This window comes from Lolium rigidum, chromosome 6 (genome assembly GCF_022539505.1).
Source record: "Lolium rigidum isolate FL_2022 chromosome 6, APGP_CSIRO_Lrig_0.1, whole genome shotgun sequence".
In the NCBI taxonomy this organism is placed as follows: Eukaryota; Viridiplantae; Streptophyta; class Magnoliopsida; order Poales; family Poaceae; genus Lolium; species Lolium rigidum.
In genome coordinates this window covers 280164445-280180577 of record NC_061513.1, presented here as the reverse complement: position 1 = coordinate 280180577, position 16133 = coordinate 280164445, and the positions used below count along the sequence as shown (strand labels likewise).

The 16133-nt window shown below is 42.4% G+C and overlaps 1 protein-coding gene and 1 long non-coding RNA gene across 8 annotated transcripts; both read right to left on the bottom strand.

The window, feature by feature from the left end:
• Nucleotides 1–1283: 1283 nt before the first annotated feature.
• On the bottom strand, nucleotides 1284–3124 carry LOC124664223 (monooxygenase 2-like). Its single transcript, XM_047201796.1, has 4 exons — nucleotides 2877–3124; nucleotides 2720–2785; nucleotides 2402–2582; nucleotides 1284–2092 (listed from the first exon to the last, which is right to left on the bottom strand). The coding sequence occupies exons 1-4, from the start codon at nucleotides 3122–3124 to the stop codon at nucleotides 1310–1312; spliced, it is 1278 nt and encodes a 425-aa protein (XP_047057752.1). The 3' UTR covers nucleotides 1284–1309.
• Nucleotides 3125–5950: 2826 nt separating this feature from the next.
• LOC124661687 lies at nucleotides 5951–16127 on the bottom strand. 7 transcript variants are annotated; one of them, XR_006990265.1, is made up of 12 exons: nucleotides 15582–16127; nucleotides 13514–13677; nucleotides 13024–13076; nucleotides 11057–12881; nucleotides 10437–10523; nucleotides 9875–10123; nucleotides 9048–9320; nucleotides 8813–8943; nucleotides 8615–8716; nucleotides 7874–8036; nucleotides 6524–6690; nucleotides 5951–6442 (listed from the first exon to the last, which is right to left on the bottom strand). It is a non-coding gene; the product is annotated as an uncharacterized LOC124661687 (long non-coding RNA). The 7 variants fall into 7 exon arrangements; XR_006990263.1 differs by having other exon boundaries at nucleotides 9875–10101; XR_006990266.1 differs by having other exon boundaries at nucleotides 6524–6624; nucleotides 9875–10101.
• Nucleotides 16128–16133: the final 6 nt, after the last annotated feature.

Sequence of the window (16133 nt, the reverse complement as noted above, 5' to 3'; positions counted from 1 at the left end):
GGAAATTTTGCCATAAATAGAAACTCTGGACTTTACTAAAAATAGAAATTTCTGGTCTTAAAACGACCGCCCCAGCGGTTGACCACTAGCTAGGGGAGCCCGATATAAACCCTAGTAGATCTCTACACGCATCACGCGTAGCCATTCAACGCGACACGGACACCATCCGATGTCGTTGTCTAGATCTTCCCCGGCTCCTCATGGCAGGACCTCCCGTCAGAGTTGTTCGTCCTTGTGCTCCTACGCATACTATGCCATGCCGACCGCATTCGCATCCCCGCGGTCTGCCGCCCGTGGCGCTCCAACATGCGACTGCAGCCACTGCCTCCGCCGCTCCCGTGGGTCGCGCTCCCCGACGGTAGCTTCCCCGGCCTCCCTGACGGCGCCCTCTACCGCGTGGCCGTCCCGGACGACGTCTCCCAACGTCTCTCAACATGCGGCATGCTCTTTCTCGTCCTACGAGGCGACACGTGCTGCCTGATGGACCCTTGCTCTACGGCATCGACGATAACCCCTCTTCCCGAGCTAGGCTTCTGCTTCCCAGAAAACAAGGCTAGCTATCGAATAGCTCCGCCGGAGCCTGAATTCACCAAGGTGGTGGCGTCGGATTACCTCGTTGCCGCTCTGACAAAGTCCAAGACTGTAGTCGTCCAGGGCCGGCCCATAGGCCGGGCAAACAGTGCGATCGCACTGGGCCGAGCCGGGGCCCCGGCCCAGTTAGTAGTAGTTCTACTATTAGTAGTTGAAATTTCTGATGCTCAAAACAAAGTTGAAATTTCTGGTCTTTTAGTTCTCTGAATAAGGTTAAAGGCCCATGTGCAGCCCACGCTTGCCCGCCCAGATCAGCACGTACGGGAACACAATCACCAATCGATGGATCGATCGATTCAGCTGCTATTTATGATGATTGTTGCATTTTATGAAGTGAGTTTGATCAAGTTAGTATTGAGTATTGTAACATGGAAGCTATCAGTGGCACATGAGCTTGCTAGGAATGCTTTTCATTCTGGTTTAATTGTATTTTGGTCGATGTATTATAGCTAAGCTCGTGAAACGATGTAACTATGTTTGCTGATCAATAAAATCTGCCAAATGGCTTTCAAAAAAAACCATCCACTTAGATTGTTGCTCCAAAATATTATCATAGTGGCTTTGAATATAAGTAAAATTACATAGTATGCCCTCTATCTTATGAAACTTGTCTTATATTTGTCTTAAGAAGTATCCAAACATAATAAACTAAATAATGTCTAGATACCTTTAAATTTTAACAAATTTAAGACAATTTAATGAGACATGATGGAAAACATCACTCTGAGTGATTCTTGCCCTTCTCGTTAGACGTCGGCGGCAACAAGTCGCCGCAATCGTACCACATCATACCGGCGAGCCTTCGAAAGATGTACCTGTAAAAGATCCAGTCACGGAACAGCTTGACCATACAACCTCGCAGACCCTGCACGTCGGTCCCGCCTTGCTGGACCCAACCCGACAGGTAGGCACCGGCGACCAGCAAGGCGGCCCGGCCACGTCGCTCCGACACATAAGCTGCCACCCCCTCTGCTGGCGTGGCCGCCCGCGACATAGCTCGGGCGAGCACCACCGCGTCCTCCAGCGCGGAGCCCCCACCCTGCGCCAAGTCCGGCGTCATGGGGTGGAACGCGTCGCCGGCCACCGTGACCGGCCCCCGAGCCGCCAGTCCCGTTAGGATGGCCCAAGGCGACCGGTAGAGCAGCGGCACCCACGAGAGGCTGTTGTGGCTGGAGTGGCGCACCACGTCGAGGTACTCTGGCGGCATGTGCCTGCCCAAGTTGTCGGTGACCTCCCGCAGGATGTTCACGGGGTATGTGCGGGCTTCTTTCTCTGCGGCGACAGTGTTGTTGACGAGGAACCAGTATACTTCCGTGTCGTTGATGGGCACCATGGCGGCCCTCAGGCCCTTCGAGAGGAACTGCCGGACCTCTTTCTTCAAGCCATGGCCGTCCGGGTACACGGCGAGCCCTCGGACGGCGGACCGGCCGGAGGTGACCGGCTCCGACAGTCCTAGCCACCGCGCCACCACCGAGTGCACCGCGTCGCACCCGATCAGCACCTGATGGAATAAAGTTACAGATCACGCTATCCATGTGCTTATGTGCACTGCCACACTTGCAACTGCACATGATATCTTGTGCCTGGCTGGCTGGCGGCACAATAGACGGATACAATGATGTGTAGTCCTTCTTTTTTTGTTTTATTTCGCTGGTTGATTCTTGTATCAATTCTAGGCGATGCCTGAGTTGTTTTAACTGTGTACTCTTATACTTTTAATAAAAGGCCGTGTGCATCATCATGAAGCAGAAGCCGGGGTTTCATTCCCCATTTCGAAAAAAAAAACACTTGCAACTGCAAGTTGCCTTACCTTGGCTCGGATCACTGTGCCGTCGTCCAGCCGCAGAACGGCAGTCTCCGGCGAAGTCTCGGCTGTCTCAGTGTTGATGGATACGAGCTTCGACGAAAAGCGAATGGTGCCCGGCGGGAGCTCCTCCGCGAGCGCTTCCAGCAGCGCCTTTCGATCCGCCGGCCTCACCTTGATTTCATCGCTTTTTTTCATCGGTTTAACCAAATTTATCAGATAAAGTTAGGGATGAACAGTTGAACAGAAAAGGTAGCTGTGGGACTTTGCCATTTATTCAACAGATAGAGAATTGAACAAACGAAATTACACCCAACCACCAACCTGCTTTCGCGTCCAGCGAACTGAAACACTTTAGTTTCTCCGTTCTCAAGATTGGTAACCCGGAATCTGCATTCAGAAAGATAGCTAATTCGAGCGATCACAGCTGCCAAATCGAGAACATATGTTTGTGATTTGTGAATGGACAAATTTCACGCACATTCCGCAGCCTTCGTAGCGGGAGGTGAGCTTGTGCGCGACGCCGAGCGCTCGGAGCGCGATCCAGCCGTTGGGGTAGACGGTGAGCGCGGCACCCGTGGCGCGCAGCTCGGAGTGCCGCTCCAGCACCAGAACGCCGCCCACGCCGACCCGGCGCAGCGCCACCGCGGTAGCGAGCCCCGCGATCCCAGCGCCGACGATGACCACCTCGGCGTCCACCGCCAATGCCCCGCCGCTACCACCCGCCATCTCACCTCACCTCACCTCACCTCACTGGCTACCTCGTGGACGTTGCTGGGGACAGGAAAATTCAGACATCAGTAGGGCGTGTGCCTCTAGCACCACTATAACATGCGCTGCACAAGATCGAAGTGGACTTGACACCAAATGATAATGTGAACAGGGAATTAGGTGTGATCGGATCAATAGCTGTTGCCATTGATTGTGGACAGCTAGACGCGGGACATGGATCAAGCCATGTGAAGGATATGGACCTACTTCAGACTAATTAACATTAAACTAAAGCTTCTGAATTCCATATTTCTACTTCAGACTAACCTCCAAGAGAAAAAAAAATATGTTACACTTCAGTAAACGGTACTATATACCATATAAAGAAGTCCGTGACATTATTTACTAGATTTAAGAAATTTTGTCATAACTTACAGACTTTGTAAATGATACTTTGGCTACTTAGCAGGTTGACGGACTGTAAACCAAGAAATCAGCTCAAATACCCTCCATCAACATATTCTACCACATATATTTCCATGAATACACTCGACTATGCAAGCACACAAAATTATTCACATTATTTGTCCTACAAAGAAACTTCTTATTTATTGCACAAAATTACATGGGGTGTTGGTCTTACATTTAGCATACAAAAATAGCACGGTGGCCCTCGCAAATGTGAGAGTGTCATTTTTGGTGTGTTAAAAATGCCAGAGATATAAATTTATAGTTTTTTGCATATTCATATATGTCGGTTGTCACTAATAATAGAATACAAATCTTGATTATCCAAAATTTGAAACTCATTTCTTGTGAACCATTCGCAGCTAGGACTTACAGAGTAACGGGCTAGCCAATGTTGTCTCTCAGCGTGCATAGCAGGTTGACGCTCAACCATCTCTTGCAGAAGACAAAGGTACTTATCATTGACTTTGATGGCTACAACGCCTCTGAAAACAAAGTTAGGGATTAGTGTGCACCACTCATCAGAAAAACATTTGATTCTGAGTGTCTGTTGAAGAAAAGCTGGCTGGCTTGTGGCGTGAGATCGATATATCGATTCGACGACCACCAAACTGCTCGCCTAACTAGCTGCCGGTTAATATATAATTCGTGCATGGTTGAAGACTTCTCACGGAACCAGGCGACAGGAAACAAATCCAATGAAAAGAACTGCCGATACCTGGTGGATGCGCCGCTACCCCCGCCGATGTACTTGACGATGAGGACCGCGGCTCGCTACACGCACGACACGCGGATTCGGGCGACCATCTCGGAGAGCCCTGCTCTCGCCGATGTACTTGTCGGCGACCATGTCGACAAAGAAAGGACAGGGCGGTACTCTCTTGGTATTTATAGAGTGAGAAGGCACGGCAAAGTTGAGATTTTCATTCAAACATAGCGGCAATTTTTCGTTTCCGCTGGGTTGCCGCTACTTTTTCGTAGGTGCGTTTTCAGTTCTGAGGGGGAAGGAGGAGATCTGGAGATGGATGGCAGAAATGGAGGAATGTGCGGATTGCTGACATGGCTGGTCAAACAAAATCACCACCTAAATAAGGCATGTAACATTACTGATTGCTTTCTGTGCGTTATGTCCCATGGGTGACCCTATTAACTGTTTCCACTAGTCACGCTATTTTTTTTCCGCCTAATAATCTCCCGTAGCTAGGATCCAGGATTCATCCCCGTCCGTATTTTAGTCTGCCCTGCATAAATAGTGGAGCATTTCCATCAGAACAGAATATGATAGGGTAGTGTTCCCTCGCTAATCTTGGTAAGACGTGGTGGGGCAGTTAGAATGATTTTCCTCAATTAAGCTAGTAAATCGGAGCATTCTGATGTTTTGGCTCATAGGTCTAAATGCACCTATTAAGAAAACTGCATTTTAATTTTAGTCTAAAATGTAAAAAAATTATGGAGAAAAATCCTGGATGTACATCTGGATATTCTATGTTCATTCACAAAAGTTTGTGGAAAAAAGATATTTTGTGTGACCTACGAAAAAATATAAAAACATATCACGTACAAGGCTATTTTGAATCACCGAAAAAAAAAATTTACATTGCCCATAAAAAATGTCATTTCTTTGCGAAACATAGTGTGTGAACATAGAATATCAAGATGTACACCTAGAATTTATTTTTAAATTTTTTAGACATCTTGAAATAACTTTTTTTTGACAACGGGTGCATCTACACCTATGAGCCAAAGATATTTTCCCCGAGCATCCAACTCTAGCAAAGTATAAATTCCGGATTTGTAGGATATGAATTCGGCTCGTGAATCACTCCCTCACTTTTTCATCATTTTTAAAAGCATCTTTTTCGCATATAGACTTTTGCAACATTGGGATGTTTTCTTTATGAAAGGAAAGAAAAATTGTATACGAGCTCAACTAATAGTACGATGGTATGAATGAAATTGGGGCTTTAGCACCCAAGATCTCCTGGACTGGTGTAGTGATGACCTGAGCGAAAACGTCCAGAGCACGAAGATCATATTGGTGCACGTCGTACATGTGTACGACTAGTATACGAGCCTTGCGACACCGTGACTTCAAGCACTAGTGTAGATCAATCAGGGTAGCTCAGCTCCTTTTCTTAACATTAACAACACACATTGGAATATTTATATTGGTCGCTCTTACAAAATGGTGTCCACCCATCAGATTACTTCAACTTGAATATAAACTATGAGATAGTCCGTCCCAGCTACATCCAATACTTAGCCGGACAAATCCTCAACTTTTCAAACCAAGAGTCCTGAATCCTCACAATATACACCTTGCCATAGCAAACTGGACAAAAATTAAAAGAGACCCTCCAACCAAAAAATGTCAAATATTTCGAACTTCATTCGTTTTTCTTTGACTCATTTAGTTCACAACATAGATACACAACTGACTCCAACTCAAATTTAAGCCTGATGGATAGCTTTGTAAATCACCACGAGAACAGCTACTTACAACCGTATAGAGAGAACGGCTAATCATAACACACACACACTATTGCTTGGGGAGAGAGGTCCTAGGTGAAGCCAATATAATAGCGAGACTTTCTTCAGTCTTTCATCAAACCTCACCTAGTACCAAAGAGATTGCATCATTAGTGCAAAAAACATGAAAAAATATGGCCGGCCATCGTCTGGACCTGGCAGCGATGGATCCCGCCCTCCTAGAGGCCTCCAACTCCACTTATCCCCATCACTAGTATCAAAAAGCATTCAAATAGAAATTGGACCATCAATCAAGTAACATTCAAATACTTTGGAAGCACCATATCTACCATCTGCCAACCAGGTTCTGAGTATCATCTCCTGCATCTCAGAAACAACCTGTAAACATTAACATTTTAAGAACAAGGAACACAAAAGAAGAAATCCAGAATATGAAATCACAAAGCTAAAAGAGCACACCTAATTTGATATTCAATAGGTCGTGTATTTATCATCCAAGTACATACTCAAGGAACTAGATCTCATCCCACCACTTCCAGCTGCAGTGCCAACTTGCACAGCTTGAAAATAGCAAATGCATCAACGAAAGATGAAGGCTGACAGTCAAAAATGTTACAACCTAGCACCTAAAACAAGAACAATATTCCTTATAGAAGTTGTCGAGAGAGAAACCCCAATACAATTGCAGAGATGAACAATCATTAAAATGCACCGAAGATATAAGAAAGCTCCATATGTACCACGTGGTATGCATCAACAAACATATCTTTTAAATATTGTTCAGTTACTACTACTGCCATGCGTTGTTTGTCGAAGGTATGTGGGCACTACTTCAAATTGCTTAACCCAAACCAAGCTTCACAGCAAACATGACAAATTATCGCAACCACCAAAGGAGAAAATTAGATTGATCGCATCCACATCCATCCATGTTTACCTCTTCAATTCATATAGCAACAATGACATATTTTGTCGACGTCCAAAAACTGGTGGCCAGATAAAAGTAGCAGACAATATTATTTGGCATGTTACTATCGTGTAAGTATAAAAGTAACTCGAATATACCCTGCACGTAGGAACCGAAGATAACCTGGGCATGCATACATGTAAAAGTTAAACATGGCAAATAATATTGTCTGCTACTTACACGATTGCAACATCCAAGAGTTCTAACATGGTGGTATGATAGACCCAACATCCAAGAAGTTAGCAGTATATGGCTATCTATCCATTGCAACAACAAAAACAAAGAATAAGGAGATTAGGATGCAATTATTCTCAAGAAGAGAGTGGTTAGTTAGTTAAGCAAGATGCCTAAAGCTCGATGGACACTTAAAAGACACTAGTACTAGAAGGCTAACTAGTACATGCTCATCCACCACAAGATCATGCCTTCTACTCATGTCGTTCCTTAGTGTGATGGCCTTCTCTAGAAAAACTAGATACCCACACGAGATCAAATAAAGATAAATCCAGCTAGTACTAAAGAAAACTCTGGACCACCTAGCAGATGAGTAATGTATGGGGAGTGCAAACGACATCTACTCCAGCAATGCATCTGCCTGCAAGTAGTACTAGTTCAACAATGACATGAAACCTTTTACAATGTTTTGTAACTAAAACACAACAAAGAGTAGAAGGGCTTAAAATGCACAATATATATTCTCCCTACAAACTACCAGGTTAGCTATATATTGGATTCTCTACTGACTAGCTAGCACATATACTGTCTGCCAAATATTTCACAAGCAGATAATACATAATTGCTATTGTGCGTGGGAGAACATAGGAAGGAACCAAGGAGCTCACCGGAGAGTTGTAGCCAAGTCCAACATCACCACCACTACAATTGGCTAGTTCAGGGTCCAGCCGAGCCTACCATCACGTGCAGAGGCGCAGAAGGCCGCATCCAGCACATCATCAGCACCGCCAGTTTACAAAATGATACACACCAACGGTATCTTCAAATATACTGCAAACATAATAGGTAGTTAACAATTAGAACCGTAATGTCAAACAAAATGTAATTTAAGTGCAAGTTGAACATAATTTCTTATTTATGATTTAGAACCAGCTGCCGCTCATAAAAACTGGGTATCTACAACCTTGTTGGCTCTTCTTTTCCTCATGGCTCTCTGCCAAATCTAACCATATATCTGAGGTTTAATCTTAAACACTAGTCAAAATTGGTGAGATGAAAAGAAAAGCATCTATCTGCATGAAGTTCAGCAAATTTCCTCACAATTCACTGGTGCTTATAAAACCATTTGTCTCCAGTAGCATGTGAGGCAGTAGTATACAAAATGGATTAAGGTTTGAAATGGGGAAACAAGTCTTTATTGTTTGGTGCATTCAACTAATTTACAATCTAGAAGGCACTAATTTCATAAGGAAGTAGTAGAAGCCAACCATAGAGTGATCTAGATCAATCAAAGATGCATATATGATTCTACTACAAGATTGGCTGAATACTTGTGATTGTACAAAAACATGGAAAATATAGTTTTGTATTCAAGATAAATATATAGTGCCTTCTAGTTTATATCTTACCTACTTGGACATCTTTCAGAGCTCAACATCTCTAATGCTTTGGCTTTTTTCTCAATACAACGGGTGATCGATCTATACTTGATTAGCACCAGCAGCGACAATCTGGGAAAGTATACAAACCAATTAATTATTTCTAGAACTAAATAGAACGTTCATGATGTAAGTAACAAAGACCACGCAAGGATTTATATTGTGTACCTTAACACCCTGGCGTCCCTTGAGAAAGGTTGACAAAACTTTTCGTCCCATTAACAACCAAATCATAGTTTTAACAGCAACCTGGCTACCATTTTAGCTCCGATATTTTCGACAAGGCCTTCGAGCTCAACCTGATCAAGATAGCTAAGCATGAGAAATATTCATAGCCGCAATTTGACTTGCATAATCATTGTTGCATTGTCAGCATACGATGATGAATCCAAATCTAACATACCTACTTTGCCACTAGTAAGAAAACCCAGTCCACAAAAAGCAATATAAGTCCTTATCGCCCTTATCACATAGTGTGGCTTGAGCATGTTAGGCACTATCTCATATGGGAGGTTGAGGAAGATGCCTTCATTGGTGAGGTACCAGTAGAAGTGCTGCCACGAGAAGGTCTCATTGACGTATTCCTTCGACCTGCATGAGCTTGATCACGTCGAGGTTCGGCATGTAAATCTGTGGGTGCATCACTAGGTTGTAGTCCTTGGCATAACGCACTCCTCTGAAATAGCACATACACACATCAAGGAAAATTATTTCACATATGATGTGCTCACATGAATTCATTTCAAAATTTCCATTTTGTTACGATACACATAATTTGATGACATATGAAAAACCCAACATCCTTATATGATCTTATGCAAGCACATAATCTCACATGCATATGATAGCTAGTATCATAGGATGGATTTGGTTGTACCGTGCGAAATTTTCTGCCTTAAGAGTTGAGGCAGCAGCTAATTAATGAATTGTCAGCTGATAAATCATTAGAGGCCACAATATGCATATAAGAAGCCACTTCATCATCATCATCCAACATGTGGTTTTCCATGCCCAAAAATGATCAGAACAACATACATATATAATGGTGATGAAATAAATTCAATAAAAAATTTACATGACCAAGAGGAATATGCTCCTGAATTCCTACTAACGAATGTGCAAAGCTATATATGACACTTGTAGGTAAAACCGTATATGCAAGGAAAGCTGGATTTTCTTTATACTCGGCCAGCACCCTCCACTGTTGCAAAGGAATGAAAGGTGTCTAACCAGCTTTGTGGTGTTCCTAGCGAGCACATCCGAGGAGACGTCAACGAAGGAGCCAAAGCATAGCGCTGGCTTGCCAAAGCCTCATAAACGACACACGATTGGAATGGGGCTCGCCAACGTCTTGTAGTAGCACCTTGTTGCCTTGGCGGTGTGGTTCACGCTGCCTTCACATAGTCCAACCAGTAATTGTGCCATGACGCAACCACCATGGACCCCAAAGCTAGAGCCTTTTATAGAAAAGCAATGAAACTGCTTAACTTATGTTAATTATACGTGGCCAATATGGCATCAAATATTGATTAGAAAAGAAAAAGAAAACATGGATATTTATAAGAAAGGATGTATATGAAAAGCAATGGAACAACTTAAACATGTTCACAACATCATGTAATTATCTTCCATGTGCATTACAATCTAACAAAAATAAAAATCTCATGTTTCGGAATCTAAGGCACAAAAGCAACCACCTTAAAGAACTATAATGCCATGCATGAACACATACTTTAAAAGAGTACCAAATCAATATCAGTATGCATATATCTTAACCACTACCTCTACTCACCTTTAGTGTCCTATGCTGCACCAGGTGCCTAACTATGCCCATGAGGCGGTTGCTCAATTCATACTCTGTTATTTTACCTTCATTCACCTGCATTTATCAAGATTTTGCTATTGTGAGCTGCAAAAGTAAAACTGACAGCATAATTGAGCACTTCTACTTCAAAACAAAAAAAGCACATGATGTACTTGTTCAAGCTTCTGCATTCACATAATGAATAACGGCATCACATGAACTCAAGGAGTGCCTACTTGCATCTTTCTAATAACTCAAAAGAGTAAATTCCGCAAAGATGTAGTTTTTTTTGTCAAAGTATCAGAAAGAAGCACAATACACTAGGGATGAAAACGGACGGAACCGAGTGGTGCCATATTTGTTTTCACATTTTTTTGCGGAAGCAAAAACGGATACAGATACCCCGGAAACGAAAACGGAACCATATATTGTCAGAAACAGATACGGACCAAATACGGTGCGAACACGGAGTGATGCAGATATTGCTCGGAACAAAAAAAACCTTCAATCATGCAAAAAAAAATCTTAAGCATTCAAACAAGTCAGAAAAGTTGTTCCCTAATTCTAGCGTGGTCCTTCATTTACTAGGGAATAAGGGAAGCTCAAACCTTGGAAGCCTCCTCGAATGCATGAAGGTATAACATATGGTCACCAATTTTGGGAAGAGCCGCTTTTGAAGTTCGGATTAGCAAGGTCATGTGATGGATATGTGGGATTGGGCGATGCATATCAAGCCTAAAATGGAAATTTCATATTAGCCGAGAAATTCCGTTTCCGCGTCTGATCCGCTGGAAAAAAACTGTTCCGTTTTTGTTTCTGTTTCTGCAAAAAAAATCCATTTTCATTTCCGTTTTGCAAAATTCCGTTTTCGTTTCATATTTTTATTCCATTTCCATTTTTCCACGGAAAAGTCGGAAACTTTCCACCCCACTTTCATCCCTACAATACACAAGTGGGTAAGAAGGTAAAAAGGGGTGCATCAGACCATTGGCAAGGTGAAAAAGGGCATCAGCAGGCAATTGGCAATATACATGAAGAATATCGCAACACTGGAAGAGGATCACATTATAAAACAAAGCATGCAGATATATAAATATCTCACATATATGATCAAACAATAATTATTTCTGTCCATATTACAGATTTAAAAAATACAATGATAGATGGGTAAACATAATTGGGTTAATCCAATGTTTATGCACGCAACAACCATGTAGACTTTAACAGCATGTATGCCCTACATAGACTATTGAACAATATATTGAGATAAAGAGAAATCGCATACTACAAAGTAACACTACCAAAATTGTGATAAGCATACCACAATGGTACCAACTGAAACGAGTAAAACAAGTGCAAAGAAGCAAATCACATTTTCATATGGCATGACAAAGACATAGTATGGGAACTTTCTCCTTCACTCTTTTCTATACAAAACTTCAACAACACTTCATTCATTTCATTTTCATAGTTGCACTGCTTGGTTGCAGCAAGAATTGATTAGAGTTTCTATGCATTTTTGCAATGAGAAACAAGTGTGGTAGATCACGTGCCAAAGAGATGTATAATTTGGCCATCAACTAGATTTAAAAAAGTACAATGACGGATGGGCAAACATAATTGGGTTAATCCAATGTTTATGCAGGCAACAACATGTATGCCCTACATAGACTATTGAACAATAAACCAAGATACAAGAGAAATCTCATATTAAAAAATAACACTACCAAAATTGTGCTAATCACACCATAATGGTACCAACTGAAACGAGTAAAACAAGTGCAAAGAAGAAAATCACATTTTCATCTGGCATGACAAAGCCATAGCATGGGAACTCATTCCCCTCCACTCTTTTCTGTACAAAACATCAACAACACTTCATTCGTTTCATGGTTGCATTGCTTGGTTCCAGTAAGAATTGATTAGACTTTCTATGCATTTTTGCAATGAGAAACAAGTGTGGTAGATCACATGCCAAAGGGATGTATAATTTTGCATATATTTAGCTTCTTGTAGAATTTATTAGTATCAAATTTGATTTACATGGATGCAACAAAGACATACACATATACTCTGTTTATTTGCAATTTCCCATAGCACTAACTAAAGGTTGTCCAGATATAGTTATATAAAATTCAGGAAGAACATGTAGTACCTATCAACATCTGAAGCTACAAACAAACCTATGCAAAATTTCTACATACATAGCTTGATCTGGATAGTTTTTTTTTTTGGCTCAAACAGTCAATCATATTGTTCCACAGAAAAATATATCCATTCAGAGAGTAAATACACACGACGCACACAAACCAAAATTAAAATGTAGCTAGCTGAGATGGAAATCAGCTTCTGGGGTGGCAAGACGAGAGTACCATGGTCATTGCCAAGCAGGGACGCCTTCCTCATTGGTCTACCACATCCTCGCTGTCACCCCTTCAAGAATAATGATTACAAAAGCATACATCAATAAGATCATAAATCAACATAAAAATTAGCATAGTAAGAGGGGTGACATAGAACATAACCAAAGAGTAAATGGATAACACTGAAGGTATTCCTAGTTATCTCTGCATACCATTGAATTCTTTCAGGCTTTGTGGACATGGAAGCATCCCCGTCAACATAAACCTGCAGCCAAACCAAAGCATGTGTAAATAGTAGTTAAACAAGTTGATGGTTAATAAGATGCAAGGCTTCAATTGAAGCACGAGCCATCATCTGGTTACCAAGATCAAAGTACACCTACAGTAAATAGGCACCGGTTTTCACGAAGAAGACATATAGATCCAAGTTTCAGAGATACCAAACACTCGTTTTTAGAATAAAAAGTAGTTTCTGATCAAATCACAATCTGCTTCTAGTGGTAGTAGGATCCATTGTATACTTCTTGAAGCATAATTAACAGGGCAGGATTTTTCTCAAAACCATTGGGAAAATTAATCATCTGGTATGCTACTAAGGAATTTGCAAAGGGATGGATAGACGAGCTAGAGTATCCATCATCCCAGGGAAACAATTTTTTAATATTTATCAACAAACAGAGAGAACGGGTTAGGGTTCGTTACCATCAATGAACCTCAGTTGGGGTTGCAGGTGGGTCTCGGTGACTCCACGCGCAAGACAGTCTAGTTTCAGCATGGGTTTGTTGGCTGGCCACATCGGCTTTCGCAGTCTAGCCGGTCATCGTGCCATGCCGCAACCTCCATGGACGCCAAAGCTCGAGTCTTTTCTAGAAAAATAATGGAACTGCTTAACTTACGTAACTTGATGCATATATTCCATCAAAGATTGGTTAGATAAGAAAAGAAAAAAGGGCTATTTATAAGAAATGAGGTATATGAAAAGCAATGGAATAACTTAAGTTATATAATAACATAAATAAACTTTCTACAGGAAGAAAGTTGTAGAACTTAACAAATACTATAGAAAACATGGTTTACACCGCACAACCCAATCTATCAAGAATGCAATAATCATGTGACATACTGATTTCAGAAGTTAATAGTAAGTGTGTCATGCCAGCCATTAAATGGTGCAGGCGAAAGAAAAGTGCTTGAAATGTACAATAACATGGAGGTGCAGAAAAAAGACTAATACTTCAGATCGATCCCGGGTAATTGAAAGGAGAACAATACTAATATAGTATGAAATACATAAATTCATGGTTTAAAAGGTGACATCTTAACGCCTTCTGGTGGGGGTGCGCCTGGACGCATAGGCGCTCAAGGCGCAAGGCGAGGCGACGCCTTCAGTCGAAGCGAAGCGAAGGAAAGGGCTCCGGCCCAGTATACTCAAAGGGCAAAAAAGAATTATCCCCGGCCCAACTGGCCCAACGAGACGGGGCTGGACGAGCAAGGACGCGCATCACAACCTCGACCTCTCTATCCCTGCAGCTGCTGCTGCCATCGAGGAGGCCATCTGAGATGGGGCAAGGAGGAGGAGGAGGCCGGGCGGAGAGGCAGCCACCGCGGCGCCCGGCAATGCTGCACACTCCTAGGACGCCCGGAAGGAGATGCCCGGAAGCTTGGCCGGAGAAGGAGGAGATCTGGCGGAGGAGCTAGCCACCGGAGAAGAGAGAGCTCCTCTCTCTCTCAATCCACTCGATTTAGGTCACGGTGTGTTCCCCTCCTTCTCTCCTCTCTTTACCCTCTCACCCCCCCCCCCCAAATTTCCCTCCAATTTGGCCCTAATTTCACTTTTCCCGCCACCAGCTCTCTTTCCCGATCACCTGTTGATGGCGTCCCAACGCGAGCAGGGCGTCCAGAAGCGAGGTAGGCGACGACTTCGACGCCTAGGCGAGGGAATCTGGACGACTTCGTCAGAAACCAAAGGCGAGCCCGACGCCCTGCTCTCCTTGACCGGTTGGACGCCTAAGCGACGCTTAGGCGACGCCTTCAAAACCATGCATAAATTAAACATGTTTCTGCTCTTAGCCAGCAATTTCTTTTGGCTTTTTTTTCGCAATGTTGTACCTCTAAGAATATAGATGCTAATGTTTTTCCTAGTATAGAAGAGCACCCAGATTTTTATGGAACTCATGGAGTAAACTTAGAAAAGGAGACAAATTTATGCAAAATGATTGTTTGGAAAGCTAAGACTTTTATGAAACTCATGGAGTAAACATAGAAGAGGAGACAAACTTATGCAAAATGATATTTTGGAAAGCTAAGAAACGAAGTGCAACAGAATAGTTTTATAAACATATGTTATAATATTATAAGATGCAAGAGAAATACTACAGAAATGTAGAAGCAAGAGACACACAAAGAACACTAAGTTCCAGCAGATTAATGATAGAAAATTTACAAGGAGCAAATCACGTGCATGTACATATTACACCCATATTACAGAATTCACACGAAATATGTACACTAGGCCAGTGCACATATAGAGATAAATTATTTAAACGTAAAACCGAGGAGGCATGCATATATACTAACCACTCAACTATGCAAGATTAACATGTTCAACATGTTGCACGACACATAAAGGAGCAATCTTCCTATCAAGACAAATACCAGATCAGTACTGCCGCATCAGAGAACACATAATCAAGGACACACGCGCCAATAAACCTCATAATTCATGCAATTAATGGAAGAAAACCAAGAACATCCGCTAAATGCATGGTACCTTTCATAGCAGCGGAAATGAAAAACATTGGCACCCTCTTCACTTTCCTAACGGAGATGAGCACCGTGGTCAAGAAGAAACCTGACGGCAGGCAGGTTGCCGCCGGGCATGACATGCACCCGGGGCGCCTTCTTTCTTAGCGTTGGAACGCACCGGTATAAATGTAGTAAAAAATCGAGTCCGAAGTCGATCACTTCGATATCAATTCAGTAAATACATAGACAAGAGGAAATAGGTAGCGATCAATTTGAGCGTGACTAAAACTATGAACAAGAACCATACTTAATATAGGTACAATAGCAATCTGAAATTTAAGCACAAGATGGTTAGTAGTCACAGCCAAATATTCCAATACTATCATAACAATAAACATATAGTATTGGTAACAAAAAAAACTCTAGATATACCACTATCCAATGATAATTTCCATTCAAGGAAAAGTAATGATTACACGAGAAGAGCCATTTTCATGTGGGGCAAGCCTGGAATTTGGGAATGCTGCAATACATGTAGACGTGCATGCTTGATAATTTCCACGATGCAACCAATGGC